Source organism: Pristiophorus japonicus, chromosome 13 (assembly GCF_044704955.1).
Source record: "Pristiophorus japonicus isolate sPriJap1 chromosome 13, sPriJap1.hap1, whole genome shotgun sequence".
Taxonomy (NCBI): Eukaryota; Metazoa; Chordata; class Chondrichthyes; family Pristiophoridae; genus Pristiophorus; species Pristiophorus japonicus.
Genome location: NC_091989.1, coordinates 87,911,858 through 87,934,736, shown reverse-complemented (window position 1 = coordinate 87,934,736; position 22,879 = coordinate 87,911,858). Strand labels below are relative to the sequence as shown.

Below are 22,879 nucleotides of genomic sequence, written 5' to 3'. Positions count from 1 at the left end.
CCGGCGTTATTTGAGCCAGGCATCGGCAACTTCACAGGCGCCAAAGTGCAGATCCATCTTGTTCCTGGGGCACGGCCCGTTCATCACAAGGCTGCAGCTGTCCCATATATGATGCGAGAGAAAGTCGAAATCGAGCTGGACAGACTTCAACGAGAGGGAATTATATCGCCAGTCGAGTTCAACGAGTGGGGTAGTCCAATCGTGCCGGTACTAAAGAGCGATGCGACGGTCAGAATCTGCGGGGACTACAAGGTAACGATCAACCGAGTCTCGTTACAGGACCAGTACCCACTACCCAAAGCAGAGGACTTATTTGCAACGCTAGCAGGGAGAAGTTGTTCACCAAGTTAGACCTAACCTCCGCTTACATGACACAGGAGCTGGCTGAAGCATCAAAGAAGTTGACGTGCATCAACACGCACAAAGGACTGTTCTTGTACCACAGATGCCCCTTTGGGATTCGCTCAGCGGTGGCCATCTTCCAGAGGAACATGGAAAGTCTGCTGAAATCGGTTCCATGCACAGTGGTGTTCCAAGACGACATCTTGTTCACTGGTCGCAACATCACCAAACACTTGCACAACCTGGACAGAGGGGACTCAGGCTGAAACGCTCCAAGTGTGTTTTCCTGGCGCCAGAGGTTGAATTTCTGGGGAGAAAGATTGCAGCAGATGGCATCAGACCCACGGACTCCAAGACGGAGGCCATCAAGAATGCAGCCAGACCACAGAATGTGACGGAGCTGCATTCGTTCCTGGGACTCCTCAACTATTTTGGTAACTTTCTACCAGGGTTGAGCACTTTGCTGGAACCCCTGCGTTTGTTGCTACACAAGGGTGACGACTGGGTTTGGGGTAAATCTCAAGAGACAGCCTTTAATAAGGCCAGAAAGCTGCTCTATTCTAACAAGTTACTTGTATGACCCATGTAAACGCTTAGTACTAGCATGTTGTACGGGGTCGCTTGTGTGTTACAGCAAGCAAATGTGACAGGCAAACTGCAAGCGGTTGCATATGCATCCAGAAGTTTATACAAGGCTGAAAGAGCCTACAGTGTGGTTGAGAAAGAAGCGTTGGCTTGTGTATATGGGGTTAAGAAAATGCACCAATATCTATTTGGTCTCCGGTTCGAGCTCGAAACCGTCCACAAACCGCGTACTTCACTGCTCTCAGAAAGCAAAGGTATCAACACCAATGTTTCGTCCTGCATCCAAAGATGGGCACTAACATTGTCTGCATATGACTATGTAATCCGTCACAGACCAGTCACTGAGAACTGCGCTGATGCCCTCAGTCAGCTGCCATTGCCCAACACCGGGGTGGAAATGGCGCAACCCGCAGACTTGTTTCTGGTAATGGCTTTTGACAGCGAGAGGTCACCAGTCACGTCTCGCCAGATCAAGATCTGGACCAGCCAAGACCCCCTGCTATCACTAGTAAAAAGATGCATCCTCAATGGGAGCTGGTCGGGGGTTCCTGGGGAAATGCAAGATGAAATTAAGCCTTTTCACCGACGCAAGGACGAACTGTCAGTCCAGTCGGATTGTCTCCTATGGGGGAATCACGTGATTTTGCCCAAAAAGGGCAGGGAAACATTTATACCCAACCTACACAGTACCCACCCAGGCATCGCCAGGTCGTACGTCTGGTGGCCCGGCATTGACTCCAAATTAGAGTCATGCATACACCAATGCAACACTTGCTCACAGCTGAGCAACGTACCCACGGAGGCCCCCCTGAGCCTGTGGTCATGGCCCTCCAAACCGTGGTCCAGGGTCCACATAGATTTCGCTGGCCCCTTTCTAGGGAAGATGTTTCTAGTAGCAGTGGACGCTTACTCTAAATGGATTGAATGTATAATAATGTCATCATGTACGTCCACTGCCACCATTGAAAGCCTCAGGGCCATGTTCTCCAATGGACAATGGATCATGTTTCACCAGCTCGGAATTCAATGGGTTCATGACACGCAATGGCATCAAGCATGTCAGGTCTGCCCCATTTAAGCCCACATCCAACGGCCAAGCAGAACGGGCAGTCCAAACAATCAAGCAAAGCTTGAGACGCTTAACGGACGGTTCCTTGCAGACCCGGTTATCTTGGTTCCTGCTCAGCTACCGGATGCGCCCCCATTCGCTCACCGGGGTTCCACTTGCAGGATTATTAATGAAGAGAGCACTCAAAACCAGGCTCTCCTTAGTCCACCCGGATCTCAATGATCACATAGAAACCCGGCGTCACAAGCATAACGTGTACCATGATCGCGCGACGGCCTCGCGTGACGGTCTCGCGTGACGTTGAGGTCAATGATCTGGTGTTTGTTCTAAATTAAAATGGATTGCCAGCACTGTCTTAGCCAAGGAGGGGAATAGAGTGTTTGTTGTGAAATTTTTGAATGGGCAAACGTGCAGAAAGCACCTCGATCAGACCAAACTGCGATTCACGGACTACCAACAACAGTTTGAAGAAGACCCCACCATCTATGATCCACCAACACACACCCAACCAGCAATTGACCTCGCTGTCAACCACGAGGATGGACCCACCTTGCCCGACAGTCCGACCAGACCAGCCGAGCTGCCGTGCAGCGATGATCCGACCAACTCACCCATCCCAGGATTTCAGCTCGGGTAATGCAGACCGCCAGATCGCCTCAACCTGTAAATAACTTGTACTCAAGACTTTGGGGGGGAAGTGGTGTTATGTATGTGAACCTCACCTGTGTTTAAGACTTGCCACTAGGAGGCACACCTGTGGGAGACCTATGGGTCATCTGTGTACCCTGGAGCAAGCAGGTATAAAAGGCAGTCTACCACGTTGCTGCCTCACTTTGGAGTTATATTAAAGAGACCAAGGTCACAATGGTTTGAGCTTACAACACAGTCTCGTGGAGTTATTCTGAACTTAACACTTTTATCAGAAACTCCACCACAGTGGAACATCCTTGAGGTTCTGTATTCCGTGTCCACTGGTGATGCAAAGAACACGGAAAATATAGTTGCATATGCCTAATAGTCACAAGATAATACACATAAAACGATAAGAAAAAATCTACAATATATTAAAAATCTTGCCTCTGCAAACACTTCCCATCTATCAAACCTTACTTCCTGTTGTCAACATTTATAATGGAAACTGATTGTATGCGTGTTTCAAAATTCTCAAGCTCGTGTTCAAATCCCTCCGTAGCCTTGACTCTCCCTTCTCTGTAACTCCCTCGAGCCTTACAACCCTCTTGAGATCACTGCGTTCCTCCAGCTCTGGTCTCTTGCGAATCCCTCACTTCCTTCGCTCCACCATTGACAGCCGTGCCTTCAACCATCCAGGCCATCCACTCTGGAATTCCTTCCCTAAACCTCTCACTCTCCCTTGCTTTAAGATGTTGCTTAAAACCCACCTGTTTGATCAAATGCTTGGTCACCTGTTCTTCTCTCTGCTTCTTTGGCTCAGTGTCAATTATTTCTGATTATGCTCCTGTGAAGTGCCTCGGGATGCTTTACTATGTGTTGGTGCTGTATTTATTGGTGCAGTAGCACTTCTCCCAGCTCCTCCACCTGCACTGCATTCAACCTCCTATTGTAAATTCAATAATAATAATGCTTTTGGTGTAGAGGCAGCCCATGCACACGGCACATAAGCTCCCAATGCATCAAAGATCGTTGATTCAAATGACATCTAATATGTAAGACACTTGGTCAGCTCTTCAATCAGGATATGTCAAACAAGGGAAGATCTAATTCTGAATTAGTTCCAAGCCAAGAACAGAAGGAGTTTGATTAATCTTCAATATTTAATCAATTACATGATTAGTTACTAGTGTAGAATTTACCAATATCTCGCAAAGGTTCCAGGTACCTTTCCCCTGCAGAGGAGAAAAATCCCTTTCTGGGCTTTTAAAATGAGTTTAAAGGGGCAGACGAAGCCTGCGGGGGATAAAAGGGGATGCTTTCATGGAGACCCCCCCCCCCCCAGTGTTTGGACTCATAGGAAAGGGAATTCAAAATGGACCTAAATTACAGAAGCTTGAGATCCCCTAAACATCTATGGGAAGGAGCATATCAATTTTAAGATTCTACTACATTTTGGCTGCGAAAAAGAGTTACCAAATAAAGGAGGTGGGGCCAACCTCTGAAGCAAATTCGTGTATTAAGGATCCCAGGCTATTCACTCCCTAAGAGATAATCGAATTACCCAATCAAGCACAATGGAAATCATGGTCAGGAAACTGGACAATCCTAAAACAATGCAAAACCAGTGATAGCACATTCTCACACCCTAATCGAGTTACTGCTGACAAAGGAGACATTTGAAAATCAATGGACAGAACAGTTTAAACAGAGCCCAAGAGATTTGATGGGAGATAACTGAGCCTTTTTTGGGGATATATCTATGCCCCAGTTTTACAAGGAAAAACTAGCAGAACACAGACTGGAACTCACACAGACTTGAGCAGAACACAGACTGGAACTCGCACAGACTTGAGCAGAACACAGACTGGAACTCGCACAGACACGAGCAGAACACAGACTGGAACTCGCACAGACTGGAACACAGACACAGACACAAGCAGCCTGCTTCCTCTACAGTGAAGAAAACTACCAGAACTCATCAGGAACTGACCGAGCACGAGGCCCACGAAACGGAAGGTTGTCAGCAACCAAATTGGCAACCACTCTACAATCTACTTCTGAACGACCCAACGGGAGAGAAATTACCAAAAGGGACTAACTAAAACTATTTCTAACCAAAGAAAGTGGGTACTTACCCCATACATCCAAAACGCAACTTAGCGCATCAACGGACGCACCCCAACCGAAGACTACGCAGTCCGAAGTCCTCTCTTCCGTCCGGGGTGCGGCTCGCCTAGAAGGCCAAGTGCAGCGAACCCCGAAACCGCGATTCACCGGCAACTGTCTAAAGGGATTGGTGAGCATAGCCCCTGAACCCTGAGAGCTATAACTTAGTTAGTTAGGGGAATTGGGAGGGGGGAGGCTGGGATAACTTGTGTAAATGTATCTGCATTCTCCTCTTTACCCCATTTAGAGTTTAAGCTGTATCCTTTTCCCCACAGGCTGTAATTTGACATTTTATTCAATGTGTTGTACCCCTCGGTGTGTATTGGTCTGTGTGTGTTATTAAAGGTGTGCCTTTTACTTCTTTTTAAACACAATAAAGCCATATCTGCTTCCTACCTTGAAACCGATTGTCTGTCCAAGTCTGTCACAGTCCCTTCATAATTCCCGTGTCTAGAACCAAGGGTGTGGGAGTGATTCGGAACCGCTCATATAAGGTCAGAAGGGAAAGCTGACCCCCTGCAAACCACCCCTTACACTAGCTAATCTTGCCTACATTGGCATACATTACATAACATATAGTCTGTTATGTAATGTATGCCAATGTAGGCAAGGTTACATGTCCACGTGCCTCTGCCTTCTCTTGCCCGATAACAATCATTTCACCAATCTTCTTCGGGCTTTTATAACTTGCTGCTTACAACCAGTTCCTGTGACTTGCTTATCACACTAGGAGCATAACATCAGACATCCGGCGTCTGTTCTTCCTTGTCTTGCTTTTAACCATCCTTAATGTCCTTACTGGTTTGCAGCCCTTTTATTCAAGAGTTGATTGCATACTTTGAATACAAATATCTGTCTGCTTGCACTCTCCCTTCACATGTCCTTCATTATTCTTCAGCCATTTGCTATATCAGCACAGCTGTTGTCCGCAGGTTTAACACTGTACACATCTTCAGATAAACGATGGTTCGCTCTCTATCAGAATTTGGAACATGTGTCTTTTTGTCAGCAGTGTCCTTGTTACAATCTCATTGGAGCCATTACAACCACAACGCACATCCTGCTTCTCCAGACACATCATAATTGGCATGGGGATTTAACCCGTTCCCATATAGTTACATTTTTACAGAAAATTGATTTTAGTTAGTACAGCATAATGATTAATAATGAACATAATGTATTCAACAGTCCCCCTTAATACCAGGACCTAATCTTTAAACGCACTGGTATCGTTTTTTTCTCCTGAGTCTCTGGAATTAATTTGCCAGAGCTAGTCAGATTTCAATAATTCTAATCCTATTTTCCATGTTTAATCACATGCTACATATCTCACAAGCAGTTATCATTATTATATTTACACTATCACTAATTTCACACTATAGGACATAATTGTTTTCACTAGACCAATTTCAACCCAGGAGCTCTAGAACAAGTAGCAATTGTATGTCAAATTTTACTGTCAGAGTCTTTGCTGCAACATGAAATTGTTGACGGTATAAAAGATTATCCGAACATAATCACCCACACCCAGGATTGGCAGTTGACTAACTTACACTGTACCTCATCACTCATCAATAACATGCAGTACACAAGTCTGTCATAACCGCTTCTGTCAACAAAAGAAATGAAACAATCGGAATCTCTTGATTCAATTCCAGCCTGTAACTCACTCCCGGGTATCCATTATTATATACATAAACCGCCCGAACCCCTCGATTAGATTCCAGCCTGTAACTCACTCCCGGGTATCCATTATTCTATATATAAACCCCCCTCCCCCCCCATTAGATCACAGCCTGTAACTCACTCAGAATTATTCAGTAACTGGCATACAATGTGATTGTCCTGGATACATACATTCTATTTTCTCTTGTTATGCAACTATGAGGAAAGGCACTTGTGAATTGGAACAAAAATAAAATTTAGTGTCCTTGTCCTGTAGGCAAATATTGTTGATTCTAATGATGTTACCTTTTGGATAAATTGTAGATGTGTGTGTTTATCGCACTCTGTCTGATGTGCTTTGTGCTGTAGGTTTCAGCACTGAGCTGCACAGGGTGAAGAATCTGCCCCATTGTGAATCGGAGATTTTTGAAGTGCGGTTTGACCCCCTTCATGCACACCTCAGTACTGGATGTGCAGAAGCTTTGATGTCAATACAGGTGCGTAAAACATCACTCCTATTTTTCAGAAGTCCAGTTTTACAGTTTTGAATTAGAACCATTTGAGGTTAGTGGGATATGTTATTTGGTCTGGCAGCATTCACTTTAAAAGTAGGTTAATGGCAATAAAGCAGGAACACTGGATCTGTCATCCCTGCATAAACTTAGCTGCTGTGAATCAAAATGCCACCAAATTGTAAGGGTGGTCTCTGTGTCACATGCCAGAGAATGATTGGCACCTGTGATTCTTCACATGGTGAGGTTCCTTGATCTTAACTGTAGTGTCACAGGCTCCCCACAGTGTGGGGAGGAAGATCAAAAGTTGAGTCATTCTGACACCTCTCATACAACTCTCGCAGTTGGGTGATTGAAAACAGCACAGGCAGATGCCGGGACAATATCCTGTGTGCGCCTCTCTCGCAGGTGTCATATCTGCTTTGGATTATTTTTTTGGAATGTTTTAATCTTATTTTTGGGTGATAATTATCACTGCAATGCTTCCAAATATAATCTCCTCTGTTTATGAGCCGGGGAAACTTAGCATGCGAAACTTGGCCAATTTCAGTTGACTATCATTCTGCTTCTTTCCCACTTCGCAAGTGGCTTAATAGCCAGTCAAGCAGAAAAAGTAACAGCAGTGGATATTAAGCTAGCTGCTGAGAGTGGGAAATTAACCATGGCTGGCTGGGATAAATGTGCGATACAAGCTGATTACCCAGAGGAGAGCCAAGAGCACTAAAGAAAGAAAGATGTGCATTTATATAGCGTTTTTCACAACCTCAGGACATCCCAAAGCACTTTACAGCCAACGAAGTACTTCTGAAGTGGAGTCACTGTTGTAATGTAGGAAACGTGGCATCCAATTGCGCACAGCAAGCTCCACTGGAAAGCACTGGAAACATATTTCTGATTAAAATTAAAGTGCCAGTGAGCAGAGAAACTGCCTAGTTTATAGACCATGAGCAGCTGTTGTGATTCACAAATGTATGAAAGTATGTTTATGACAAATATAACCAGATTGGCAGTATACAATGTAAGCTGCCTTCCAGGTTCGGTGTCCGACATCAACAGCTGATCGGTGAGTACTGCCCACTTCCCTGAGTCTGCTACCCACAGGTTCAGCCAGTTCCCTCTTGAAAGCTGCTCCAGCTGAAGGATAGGCCAACGCCAGGGATAATTTGTGATGGTGCTGATGAGTCACCGTGCAGCTCATGCTCTCACACTATCTTCTGACTCCTGCCATAGTGAAGCACTGCAGTCTCCCCCAACCCCCTCTTCCTCCCAAGTGGCATTTTCGACTTCCCTGGAGAGACACAATTCCCATTCCGACAGGGAGCTGTGGGGAGGAAACAAATATTGGAAGCACCCATTCTACAATGCGCCCGGGTAGCACCCCCGATCCCACCCCGAGAAGAAGTGGAGCGCGCGACATTGGCTCCATTTCCTATGAGGGGCAGTGACCCCAATTTCTCTTCCGGGGCTGGACTAGGAAAGGCTACCATCCCCAACCGGGGCATTAGCCAATTTTATAGAATAATTCAGCACAGAAGGAGGCCATTTAACCCATCGTGCCCCTGCCAGCTCTTTGAAAGAGCTATCCGATTAGTTCCATTCTCCTGCTCTTTTCTCATAGCCCTACAAATGTTACCTTTTCAAGTATTTATCCAATTCGCTTTTGAAAGTTACTATTGGATCTGCTTCCTCCACCCTTTCAGGCAGTACATTCCAGATCGCAACATCACTGAGAGGTGGGTGCTAAACACCAGATCGGTAGTCTGTATAACTCCTGTCTTTACAGGGTGGGAAAGTGCGGTCAGTTCTAAAATCACCAACGATTGCCCCAACCACAGGTTTTGCAGTTTGCTGCTCCTGCGTGGGTACCTGCATATACCCAATATGTGGGGAATCTATAAGAACAACTAAAGTTCAATTTTTAATTCTTTACACTTGCTTATTTATTTTTGCCAATTCTGCCCCCCCCCCCCCCCCCCTCCTTCCTTCCTCCTCCTCTCCTGAACGTCTTACCTGCTGCTGGTGTTACAGTTCCACAGGTGACATTTGCTGTGGTATCTCGCTCGTGACACAATTCCTCATGTGCCAATCTAGATAGTATTTGCAGGCTACTTTATCATTGAAGGCATCGGAACAGAGCCTGGTCCAATTCTTACTCGGGGATTACACACGCACGTCTACCAAAAGATCTGACTGGATAGTGATCAGGTGTGAAAACCCGAGTTGAATTTTCCCTGCCGAACTGAGGCCATTTGTAGTACTCCTACTGTCTTTTCCCCAGTTTTCCAAAAGAAATCTCGGGATGTAAAAGACCCCATGGCACTATTTCAAAGAAGAGCAGGGGAGTTATCCCCAGTTTCCTGGCCAATATTTATTCCTCAATCAACATAACAAAAAAAACAGATTATTGCTGTTTGTGGGAGCTTGTACGCAAGTTAGCTGCTGCGTTTCTTTTCTTTCTTTCTGGCAAATTGCTGTCTATTTCAATTGTGGCCAAATTGATTGGGAGAATACACTTAGAAAGCAACAAACGAGCCTAAGATATTTGCTACTTAAGTGCATCTGTAATGGATTCTGGTTCAGTGGCGGGGGAGATTGTTGATCTGTGCTGAATCAGTTGCGTGTACTTGTAATGCTTTGTTTAGGTTGTAGGTGGGCCCACAGTGAATGTCACCCTGCATGCTACAGTGACTGTGCCAGGCCTGACTGTCTCCAGTGACCAACTGGACTTTGGCACCGTGCAGTGTGGGCACTGTCAGGTTATAACCCTCCAGCTCTACAACCACCTGGACGTTGCCTGTGAATGGTTTTTAACTGATACCAGCATTGTGAAGGAAAAGGTGAACAGAGTTTGTTTCTATTTTACAGTAATATGTAAATGTCAAAGTATTTTCCGCTTGTGCGGGAATGCAAAACTAGTGGTCATAAATATAAGATAGTCCTAATAAATCCAGTGGGGAATTCAGGAGAAACTTATGTACCCTGCGAGTGGTGAGAATGTGGAACTCACTACCACAGGGAGTGGTTTTAGCGAATAGCATAGATGCATTTAAGGGGAAGCTGGATAAACACAAGTGGGAGAAATAAATAGAAGGATATGTTGATAGAGTTGGAGGAGGCTCGTGTGAAGCATTAATACTGGCATAGACCTGTTGGGCCGAAAGCTTGTTTCTTTGCTGTAAAATTCAATGCAGTTCAATGTAAATGAATGTTATTGATCTGCCGCTAGTCACATTGTTAATGCAGCTTTGGTTTTTGTGATTTGCACAGCTCGATAAGCATGTTCCCCTGCACCTGCGATCCAAACTACTGAAGGAGTTGAAGCCGCCATGCAATGTGTTTCTTATGTTGCCCCCTTGTGGTGTGCTAGGCGCTGGGGAGAGAGTCAACGTGCAGGTGACGTTCATTCCTGCCGAGGAGGTGAGTTTCTCAGAGAGTGTGAATAAGCATTGAAATAGAATTTCTAATGCTGTTTCTGGTAGAAACGTGTGTCAGTATCGCGAGTTTCTGATCACAGTGCAGTTGCTGAGCACAGACTTAGTGCTTCCCTCAGGGCACGAAGGGAAAAAAGCCACCAAGGCAGCTTGTACATTTCAAAGTTTGCAACACTTTGAACAGGAACCTACATTGGGGCAGAAATTCCTCTGGGGGTCTTCCCGCAACCAATTGCCTCCGCGCTGGAGGTTTTTTTAACAAATTTACCTGTTGGTCTAGGAGGCACCCTAGATTCCGGTGGGGAGGCCTTCTCCTCCCGCGCTGCGAAGCGCGCTCCCGCCCAGAGGGTTCCGATGCAGAAGATGCAGTCATTGTGACTGCTCAGCCAATCAGGTAGGTAGTTCACAGGTTCTCATTAATAGCACTTAGACCCGCGTAAATACGAGTTCTCAGTGCTATTAATGGGGAAAAAAACAAACACTAATAAAAAATAAAAAACAGACCTCACATAATTAAACTTAATTGAAATTAAAGTTAATAAATAGTTTAGAAAAAAAACAATATATTTCCGATTTTTTTTAAAGTTTTGTAATTCGGGTTACAAATAAACTTACCTTAGTGGGCAGAGTTTTTAACAGTACAATGTGTTTATTGAATTTTAATTTTATTGTGTTTGTGTGTGTTTTTAAACACTTGCGCCTGTAAAAATAGGCTATGCTTTTTCAGGCGCAAGATTTTTGAGGACATTTCCCGGCAAGATATGGGTAAATATCGCAATCTTGCCTGTACAAATGTCCTCGCTCCCGATTTGGCTACGATCTGCCGAGCTCCAGCTTAACAGATCGGAAAAGCTGGTTTTCAGCGCATGCGCATTGTGCGCTGAAATCCGGCTTTTCCGATGCCTTCCCAGTCCATAGAAACAACTCCATTATCCCTGACTGAGAACTGCTAACTTAGTACAGATCTAGCACTGATCCTGGCCTGTAATGATTTACCCACTGAGCCATCCACAGCCCTACGTGGGAAACAGAGGACGAAGAAGAGGATTCCATAGGCTGGTTTGACATGGATCAGCTATTCTTTTCCAGCATCTAGAATCATACAACACAGAACGAGGCCATTCGGCTCATCGTGCCTGTTTGAAAGAGCTATCCAATTAGATCCACTCCCTGCTTTCCCCATAGCCTCGTAAAGTCCCATTTGAAAGTTACTATTGAATTTGCTTCCACTCCCCTTTCTGGCAGTGTAACAACTTGCTGTGTAAAAAAAATTCTCATCTCGCCTCTGGTACTTTTGCCAATAACCATAAATCTGTGTCCTCTGATTACCGACCCTCCTGTTCGTAGAAACAGTAACTCCCTATTTACTCTATCAAAACTCTTGAGACATCTTGAATATATTATAGCCTGATAATATTAATAAGTAAAGTAACAACTTCATAGTAGTGTGATTATTAACAGAAAGAGGGTTTGTATTAATGACAATGCAGCTAAATATAACCATTCATAACAATATGAGATCTGATTGCGGCTTATTTTTTAATCGGCAGAAACGTTATAACCATCGTCTGGTGGTGAGCTTTGCACAGAGCAGTAACCGGGTGTTGATCATGGCCAGGGGCCAAGGGCTGGAGCCTATCCTGGACTTTTCGACCAGTTTATTGGAACTGGGCCCAATTTTACCGTACAGCCCAGAGGTGGAGGGGGTGGTAATTGTAAAGAACCCCAGCAGCTTCCCCATTGAGTTCTATTCAGTGGAGTATGATGATAAACACCTGGAGGAAGAAAAGGTCTGTGGAGAGCTGTCAATTGTGGCATTGCTGAGAGATGTAATAGAAGATTTGTATCTTCACTGAGTCATATACAGGCGGAGCAGATCACCCACCCTAATACAACCCGCCCCATTCTCATTCAATCCAGTTCATCGCAGCCGAGTCTCACCTCGACGTCAAGCCCGATCCCCACCCCGAGCCCGAGCCCGACCTTGACCCCCATCCCCACCCCCACCCCATTCCCATCCACCCCCCCATCACCATCCCAGCCCCTTCCGCACCCCCATCTCCACTCCACCCCCGTCCCCATCCACGTCCTCATCCCCACCACCATTCCCACTCCTGATCCCCACTCACATCCCCAGCCCAGCCCCGAACCCAACTCTGAGCCCGTCCACACACACAGATAAGGTCAGGAGGGGGATTTTTCTCCACCCTGACGCAGAGATGCTGCTCTGGCTGAGATCAGTTAACTCAGCACAGAATAGGAACACTTTGTTCATTACCACCCTGGGCGGCCCATTTATTCTCTGAGTCACTAAGGGTTCTGCTGTATTATGCTTTTAAGAGTGCTGTTTTTAAGTGTGTTGCTAAGTTTTGTTTTGGATTGTGAATATATAACCTAATATAATTTTAACTATTATTAAACTAAGCATGGGAGTAAAGGCAGGTTAAGAGACAGACGTGTGTGCACCTTTACAACATTTAAGATTAAGAGTGACTTTATATGCGTACACTTCCCCATTAAATTTGTTTGCTCTAAAATGATAGGCTACCAATAGTGTTATGTATTGCCGCAGGTCGGGAGTATAGAGCTGGAGCGCTGGGCCCTGGGACATCGTGGGTCACCCCGACCTACGAGAGGACACCACCGCAGGTCGGGAGTATAAGAGCTAGAGCATGCCACTGCAGCTTCCAGCGCGAGCAGACACAAATGTGTGACGGCTTTGAGGTGGACGACTGGGACTGCGACTGATGTCATCAGGACCCAGATCGTCATTTGGAGTGTGGGCAGAAGCATTGGCGGGGTCCTGATTCAGCAGAGGAGCAGGAAGGTCATGGCAAACTTGCGATGAATGATCGGGGCGGAGGAGTGATGAGGGATCGTGGCTGAGATTTGGCGAATGTTTGTGGCGGAGGAGCAGTGAGAATTTGTGGCGGAGGTGCGGCGAGAGTTTGTGGCGGAGAAGTGACGAGAAATCGTGGCGGAGGTGCGGCGACTGACGGTACGGCGCCCAGAAGAGGCGAGGGCCCAGGGGCAGCACGGGCCAGTCCACACTGCGATATGTGTGTGCACTCGGTCCATGCAGCAGAGCAGGTTTCCAGTCCTGGTTAACCCTTGCCACTGGATAAAGGTCTAGCTCTGTCAAGCCCGTGTGGTGGCTGGTGTGCAACGGTCACCAGACATTAAAAAAATCCATGCACAGGCATCTTCCACTCTTCAATTGGAATTCAGGACTGGAACATCGGGTCCTTCATTGAAACATCTGTGAACTCGTGTGGAAGCAAGTCATCCTCGTTCGAGGGACCACCTATAATGATGGTATTAATGCTTGGGGTCACTCGACAGCAGGGGGCGCAGGGGGAAATCATCGGGCTGTACGTGCGTGCGCGCGGGCCCTGGTATATAAGAGCGAGTACCATGTCATGTGCGCACTCATGGCCGCGAATAAAGTTGAACTAGGTTTACACCTGAGTGAGTTTACAGTAACAAGTCTTTCGAGTCATTATATACATTACAAATAGCTAAGAAATCAAGGAGTTGTCTCTTAATTCCTGTTATCGATCATGAACTTTTTTAACACGTGCATTAATCAGCGCTAAATGTCAAGGATTTTAAATTTGCTAAATCTGCAATATCCCACTTTGAGCGGTTTCAGTTTGGGAAAAATGGCTTTAAAGAATGGCTTCAAAGGAATGAGGGCAGGAAACCAGTGAACTATTTTGGAGATGTGTTTGAAAGAGATTGGGAAGGTGGTTGTGTACCATCGGAATCTATAGTTTGCCGGGACACCTCCTTTGAGATCAGAATAAGATCAGGATGATTGAATGTTCTGGCTGCCCGGAAGTGACTTTGTGAAGATGGCAGAGGCGGCATGGCGGTTAGTACAGCGGGAAGTCCTGCTACAACTGTACAGGGCATTGGTGAGGCCACATCTGGAGTACTGCGCATAGTTTTGGGCTTCTTATTTAAGGAGGGATATACTTGCATTGGAGGCAGTTCAGAGAAGGTTCACGGTTGATTCCTGAGATGAAGTGGGTTGTCTTATGAAGAAAGGTTGAGCAGGTTGGGCCTATACTCATTAGAAGAATGAGAGGTGATCTTCTTGAAACAAATAAAGGGGCTTGACAGGGTAGATGCAGAGAGGATGTTTCCTCTTGTGGGGGAATCTACAACTAGGGGGCATAGTTTCAGAATAAGTGGTCGCCCATTTGAAATGGGAATGAGGAGGAATTTCTTCTCTGAGGGTTGTGAATCTTTGGAATTCTCTGTCCCAGAGAGCTGTGGAGGCTGGGTCATTGAATATATTTAAGGTGGAGATAGACAGATTTTTGAATGATAAGGGAGTCAAGGGTTATGGGGAGCGGGCAGGGAAGTGGAGCTGAGTCCAAGATCAGATCAGTCATGATCTTATTGAAAGGTGGAGCAGGCTCGAGGGGCCAAATGGCCGACTCCTGCTCCTATTCCTGATGTTCTTATATCTGGGAGCCCGAAGCTCCTGGACACTACCCACTGTAGCTGATGGCAGGCGGGACTGAGCTAGTGGACTGGCATTGCAGTGAATGGCAGGTATAACACATTAAACCAGCTACATGTTGCACTGCTCGCTGGCTCATCTTTTGTTAAAGGAAAGCCCTTTTTTCTTAATGTTTTGAAACATCCTTTAATGCTGAGCCCTCTGGTGTATCTTTATCCTGAAAGGTTCTGAGGATGATGAAGGGTTACAGTTCAGATAACACCTTGATGCTGCCCCCAAGACAACCCGGCGAGAGGCTTCCGTTTGAATTACTGGAATACTACAAGGAACAGACCCTAATCCAAGAAGAACTGGAGCAAGCAAAGAGTAAAGGCCCAGAGGCCACTGGAGACGAAAGTGGTACGTGCTCAGAAATAAACTGCACGATTTTAAATCAGCCCCTCTCAGTGTGGAACTGTAGCGTAGAAATTATTGTAAGCGATATTAGTTTATCAATACTTAGCATGTTGGTACTGTATAATGTAATTCTGTTCTCTATTTTACTGTGTCCGTGTCAGCTGTGGCTCACTCACCTCTGAGTCAGAAGGTTGCGGGTTTAAGTCCCACTCCAGGAACTTGAGCACATAAAAAAAAATCTAGGCTGACACTCCAGTGCAGTGCTGAGGGAGTGCTGCATTGTCAGAGGTGCCGTCTTTCGGATGCAAAGTTAAACCGAGGCTTCTCTCAGGTGGACGTACAAGATCCCATGACACTATTTCGAAGAAGAGCGGAGGAGTTATCCCCGGTGTCCTGGGCCAATATTTATCCCTCAACCAACATCACAGAAACAGATTATCTGGTCATTATCACAGTGCTGTTTGTGGGAGCTTGCTGTGTGCATTATTGGCTGCCGCGTTTCTTACATTACAACAGTGACTACACACCAAAGAAAAAGTACTTTATTGGCTTTGAGACGTCCGGTGGTCGTGAAAGGCGCTATATAAATGCAAATCTTTCTTTCTTCACTGCAGCCATGCGCCGATATAAAATAAACATGTTAATAAGCTCTACAATTCTCTCCATCTCTCTACTTCTCTTTAGAGATGTATCTTAAAACCTAGCTCATTGATCAAGCTTTTGGTCACCTTTCCTAACATTTCCTTTTGTAGCTCGGTGTCAAATGTTGTCTGATTACGCTGCTGTGAAGCACCTTTGGGATGCTTTACTAGGTGAAAAGGGCTATACAAATGTTGTTGTTGTGCTGTGAGCCTGAGCCATACCAGACTCTTGTTGTTTGTTAAACCGCTGTCAAAATAGTGGACAATGTATTGTCATCCTGACGTGCTGAGTGTCTGTATGCTAATATCACAAACAGTCATTTTTACGTTTATATTCAAGGAGCAAACCAGAGTAGACAACAAGTGAATTACTCAACATCAAAAGTTTTTTTTTCGACTGCATTTTATTTCTGTTGTGAAAATTAAGAGTACTTCAGAAGAAGGCCCTCTGCCACCAAGGACAACTCAGGGTGGGCAATAAATGCTGGCCTTGCCAGTGATGCCCACATATCCTTGAAGCTAAACACCATCATGAAGGTTTCCAAAGATCAATATTTCTATTATAAGTGCATGGAACTCAAAAGTTATTCCCTCAAAGAGGCCTGCATGCGCAAGAAACCCAACTTCAGGGTATTATTTTTCAGTAGCCAGTATCGTAGAAACTGCTTCATTGTTTGTGAAATGAATAAAGCGTTGGTCAGTGGTAGCGTTTCCCGGGGAGCGAGCGGTCTGTCGTGGTTAACCCTTGCCACTGGACCAAGACCTAGCTCTGTCAAGCCCGTGTGGTGACTGGTGTGCAACGGCCACCACACATTAAAAAAATCCACGCACAGGCATCTTCCACCCTTCAAGATGTAGTTCAGGATCTGGAATATTAGGTCCTTCATTGAAACACCTGTGAACTCATCCCTTTTTGGCGTGGAAGGAAGTCATCCTCGCTTCGAGGGACTGCCTATGATGATGATGATTCCCACCTCAGAGTCAGAAGGTGCCGGGTTTGAACTCCAATCAACGCAGTCCTGGCAAGTGGAGACTGCAGCTCTTGCTCTGAATTCTGGGTTGACATCCAGCCGGATGCTCACGTCCAGTCGGTGTGGATGGCCCCTACCTCTTATCATATGGGTTGTGGCAGCCCATAAAAACACTTTTGCCATACAGGACTAACCACCCTATTGATGATATATAGACGGTTACTGTTATGTCTTTAGATGCTCTGATAATGACTCCACGAGGCAATGTGTTGTACTTGAACTGTAGTGACCTTAGTCCTTTATTGATAACTCCAGAGTGAGGATCACACCTGGTGGCCTGCCTTTTACACAAGGCCAGGCACACCTGTACAGGTAACGTGCAAGTCTCCCACTGCAGTGCCCTCTGGTGCCACACTTTATAATAGTACAAACAGTAACCATGTAGGATACATGACAGTTACGATCATGGAAGGAGAGTTCACGTCACATCCTGTCAGACTGTTGATCTGCCTGCGAATCCTTACCTACTTTCCACTATTCTCCAAGGGAAGAGTGTGAAGATATGGCAGCAACAGCAACCGTCAGCAGTGGGAACCCTGGCCAAGCCACGTGCTAAGTAGCATAGGGATAAACCGATCAGTAAAGTAAATACCTGGCTGAAAGACTGGTGTTAGAGGGAGGGGTTCCAGGGACACTGGCTCCAGTACTGGGACGGGAAGGAGCTGTGCAAGAGAACTCAACCCATCATAAATCGTTCTTTCTCATCTGTCAGCCTCACCCTAACAGCTAAAACATGATAGCAGTTAGTTAATTCTACAGCAAGCAGGCTAAAGAATATAGGGATAATTTACTCAAATCACACCTGAAAAATGGGCGCTCATCTTCTCCTCCATTCTGCAACTGAATAGTGCTGTACCTCTGTTTGCTAACAGGAAACAACCACTTGTCTCATTGACAGCTGCTGAAGTCATTCACCTGGGCCTCTCCCAAGCCTATATCCAAGTTTGCTGATGATACAAAGCTAGGTGGGAATGTAAGTTATGAGGAGGATGCAAAGAGGTTTCAAGGGGATATAGATGGGTTAAGTGAATGAGTAAGATCATGGCAAATGGAATATAATGTAGAGACATGTGAAGTTATCCACTTTAGTAGGAAAAATAGAAAAGCAGAGTATTTTTTGTCATCCACCTTGGGAAAAAAAACAGTAAAAGGGAATATTATTTGAATGGGGAGAAATTACAACATGCTGCGGTGCAGAGGGACCTGGGGGTCCTTGTGCATGAATCCCAAAAAGTTAGTTTGCAGGTGCAGCAGGTAATCAGGAAGGTGAATGGAATGTTGGCCTTCATTGCGAGAGAGATGGAGTACAAAAGTAGGGAGGTCCCGCTGCAACTGTACAGGGTATTGGTGAGGCCTCACCTGGTGTACTGCGTGCAGTTTTGGTCACCTTACTTAAGGAAGGATATACTAGCTTTGGAGAGGGTACAGAGACGATTCACTAGGCTGATTCTGGAGATGAGGGGGTTACCTTATGATGATGATAGATTGAGTAGACTGGGTCTTTACTCGTTGGAGTTCAGAAGGATGAGGGGTGATCTTATAGAAACATTTAAAATAATGAAAGGGATAGACAAGATAGAGGCAGAGAGGTTTTTTCCACTGGTCGGGGAGACTAGAACTAGGGGGCACAGCCTCAAAATACGGGGGAGCCAATTTAAAACCGAGTTGAGAAGGAATTTCTTCTCCCAGAGGGTTGTGAATCTGTAGAATTCTCTGCCCAAGGAAGCAGTTGAGGTGAGCTCATTGAATGTATTCAAGTCACAGATAGATAGATTTTTAACTAATAAGAGAATTAAGGGTTATGGGGAGCGGGCGGGTAAGTGGAACTGAGTCCACGGCCAGATCAGCCATGATCTTGTTGAATGGCGGAGCAGGCTCGAGGGGCTAGATGGCCTACTCCTGTTCCTAATTCTTATATGTTTTTAAATCGTGAGAGATTGGAAAATGTTGGTGTTCAGAGTGACCTGAGTGTCCTTGTACACAAATCACTGAAAGTTAACATGCAGGTACAGCAAGCAATTAAGAAAGCAAATGGTATGTTGGCCTTTATTACAAGAGGATTTGAGTATAAGAGTAAAGAAGTTTTGCTGCAATTATATAGGGCCCTGGTGAGACCACACCTGGAGTATTGTGTACAGTGTCGGTCTCCTTACCTAAGGAAGGATATACTTGCCATAGAGGGAGTGCAACAAAGGTTCACCAGACTGATTCCTGGGATGGGGGGATTGTCTATGACGAGAGATTGAGTAGACTGGGCCTATATTCTCTAGAGTTTAGAAAAATGAGAGGTGATCTCATTGAAACATACAAAATGCTTACAGGGTTTGACAGGGTAGATGCAGGGAGGATGTTTCCCCCGGGCTGGGGAGTCTAGAACCAGGGGTCACAGTCTCAGAATAAGGGGTCGATCATTTAGGACTGAGATGAGAAGAAACCGCTTCACTCAGAGGGTGGTGAATCTTTGGAATTCTCTACCCCAGAGGGTTGTGGAGGCTCAGTCTTTGAGTATATTCAAGACAGAGATCGATATGTTTTTGGATATTAAAGGAATCCAGGGATATGGGGCAGTGCAGGAAAGTGGAGTTGAGGTAGAAGATCAGCCATGATCTCATTGAATGGCGGGGCAGGCTTGAGGGACCGAATGGCCTACTCCTGCTCCTAATTCTTATGTTCTTAAGCCACTGTTCCCCTATCACAGAGTAGGAATACTGCCCTCCTAATTACACAATTGCTTCATCATGCCTTGAATAAAAGGATAGACTCACAATCAAGTCATCACCCTCCTCTCCCCCATCAATTTCATCCCCAAGCTCCTTTTTCATGGTCCTCCACCCAGTGCATGGCACCATGCATCAGCTGCATGCATCAGCTTCCTTCAAGGCAGACTGCAGTGGCACCTGAGCTCCTGTTGGAGGTGCTGCTACCATCCCAGCCACGACACAGCAGCCAGCACAAGCTTATTCACAAGGAATGGAACCTTCAAATAAAGATATGCAAATCACAGCTTCTGCCAGCCAGTAATGAATTTAAAAATGTACCATCATTCATCAGAAGCTCTCACAATAAAAATTCTGCCCTATCAGCGTTAAAATTTAACGGTCTTCAAGGAGGATTCCATTTGATTTCTCCCTTTAATTTTTCTGCTGCCTTTAAAGTCCAGGCGACAATTGGACTTCCTCCTCTCTGGTCCTTTGCACAAGAGTGCACCATTGTATACCTAATTGAGTGAATGAAAGAAAGATTTGCATTTTTATATTCTTTCAATATCTCAGGATGTCTCAAAACACTTTACAGCCAATGAAGTATTTGTGAGGTATAGTCACTATTTTAATGCAGGAAACACAGCAGCCAATTTGCGCACAGCAAGCTGCCACGAGCAGCAATAACATAAATGACCAGATAATCTGTTTTCGTGATGTTAGTTGAGAAATAAATATTGGCCATGATGCCAAGTAGAACTACCATACTATTCCTCAAAATAGTGCCGTGGGATCTTTTATGTACACCTGAGGGGGGCCTCAGTTTTAACGCCTCATGTGAAAGACGGCACCTCCGACAGTGCAGCACTCCCTCAGTATTGCACTGGAGTATCGGCCTGGATTTAGTGCTCAAGTCTCTGGTGTGGGACTTGAACCCACGACTATCTGACTCAGAGGCTGACATGAGAAGACCGATTTGGTTTCCCCCCTTGGGGGAGTGCTCTGGGAGAGGAATATTGGCCCTGACATCTATTTCCTCGCAATTACTAAACAATTACCTGAGTCTCACTCTATATTAATTTCAAGGTATAAATTGCTAGCTAATTGACAAAAAAATGAAATCTGCTGGATTCAAAAATGTTATCACAATCTGTAACTGTTTAATTTTGAATTACGAATTCAACTTGAACTGTGATTGATTTCCCGCTAGATGTGAAAGAGAGTGAAGGGGATTTGCCAGTTCGAGATTTCTCCAGACGAGCCAGTGAAAATGAATTACCTTCAAGGCCAACAGTAAGCCCTGCAGCGGAGGTCAGAAAGGAGTCTGAGAATGAAGCGATTGAGAAAGCAACAGAGGCTAAAGGTATGGAGAGGTCAGAAGCCATTTGCAACATAGGACTGGAGTACGCCATTCAGCCCCTCGAGCCTGCACCACCATTCAATTAGATCAAGGCCTATCTGTATCTTAATAGCATTTACCCACCTTGGCACCATAAACCTTTACCTAACAAAAATCAGTCTCTGTTTTGAAATTTTCAATTGAACCCCCCCCCCCCCTTCCCCCAGCCTCAACAGCTTTTTGGGGAAGAGAGTTCCAGATTTCCACTTCCCTTTGTGTGAAGAAGTTTTTTCTAACATCACCCGTGCACGGCCCAGCTCTAATTTTAAGGTTATACCACCTTTTCCTGGACTCTCCCGCGAGAGGAAATAGCTTCTCTCTGTCTGCTATCAGTGCCTCAATGAGCAGCCACCTACAATGGTATATAATAGCGTCGTTAACGTAGCAGGCCACATTGTCCACATGCCAGACACGAGACTCGCAAAGCAAGCGCTCTACTCAGAACTCCTTCACAGCAAACGAGCCAAAGGTGGGCAGAGGAAACGTTACAAGGACACCCTCAAAGCCTCCTTGATAAAGTGCAACATCCCCACCGACACCTGGGAGTCCCTGGCCAAAGACTGCCCTAAGTGGAGGAAGAGCATCCAGGAGGGCGCTGAGCACCTCGAGTCTCGTCACCGAGAGCATGCAGAAATCAAGCGCAGGCAGCAGAAAGAGCGTGCGGCAAATCTGTCCCACCCTCCCTTACCCTCAAATACTATCTGTCCCATCTGTGACAGGGACTGTGCATTTATTGGACTGTTCAGCCACCTGAGGACTCATTCTAAGAGTGGAAGCAAGTCTTCTTCAATTCCGAGGGCCTGTCTATGATGATGACAATGGCATATAATAGCGTGATCCAGTTTACAGGCGCCCACCGGCCGCGGAAGGTCTCAAGCATACTGGTGGACACTGCGTGCTCCTTTTCCAGTGCTACCTCAAATACAGTGCGGTAAGTACCTAAGTGGGGTGATTTTCCTCTTTGCCCGGGGAACGCTCAGTTCCTAGGCACAGTGAAGGGGGAAAAATGGGACAAGACCCGTGTTGTCTGGTCTCCACCCCTGTAGTGCTTCATTAATTCATTCTCAGGATGTGGGCATCACTAGCAAGGCCAGCATTTATTGTCCATCCCGAGTTGCTCTTGAGAAGGTGGTGGTGGGCCTTCTGCTTGAACTGCCGCATTCGCTGTGGTGAAGGCACTCCCATCGTGCTGTTAGGTATTTATATAGCGCCTTTAACGTAGTGAAACGTCCCAAGGCGCTTCACAGGAGTACAATGAGACAAAAAAAATTGACACTGAGTCACACAAGGAGAAATTAGGGCAGGTGACCAAAAGCAGGTGACCGTAAGCCGATGAAAGAACCGCGATATATGTCCAAGTCAGGATGGTGTGTGACTTGGAGCTGTTCTAGATAGTGGAATTTGCAGGTTTGGTACTCCCTAAAGTATATCACTGGGCCCAAAGTACGGACAGGCACAGCATTACAATAGCAAGGCCTGCTGCCTTACTTTCCCCATTAAAAGTGGGAGGTCTTCGGGTCAGCCTAAAGTATGGAAGCAAGGCTAGTATTACTGATATGAGTGCCAGAAGGACAGGATGCCAGCAGTCAGGAGTGTAATGATAAAATAAACCAGCTCATTGATGAACAGTTGCCCTTATCTCACTAAAGCATGACCACTCCACCATTTTACAGTTGCAGAAGCACATGTGCGGGACTACAGCATCCAGTTGATGTGACAAGTAATTTCATTGTTATGGCCACAGTTCCTGGATCACGCGATTGGATATTAAATATAAACTCTTCACCATAAAGAATGCAGTGTCTGCCGAACCTGAGAGAATATCTAGTTCAGATATGA

General features: G+C 45.7%; 1 protein-coding gene across 1 annotated transcript in view; it reads left to right on the top strand.

The window, feature by feature from the left end:
• hydin (HYDIN axonemal central pair apparatus protein) overlaps positions 1-22,879 on the top strand; it is a 1,725,340-nt gene that overhangs the window by 1,041,836 nt on the left and 660,625 nt on the right. Inside the window, 6 exon segments of the mRNA XM_070897728.1 lie at positions 6,830-6,957; positions 9,615-9,809; positions 10,240-10,389; positions 11,954-12,193; positions 15,099-15,273; positions 20,852-21,004. Coding sequence (XP_070753829.1) covers positions 6,830-6,957; positions 9,615-9,809; positions 10,240-10,389; positions 11,954-12,193; positions 15,099-15,273; positions 20,852-21,004 — 1,041 coding nt within the window.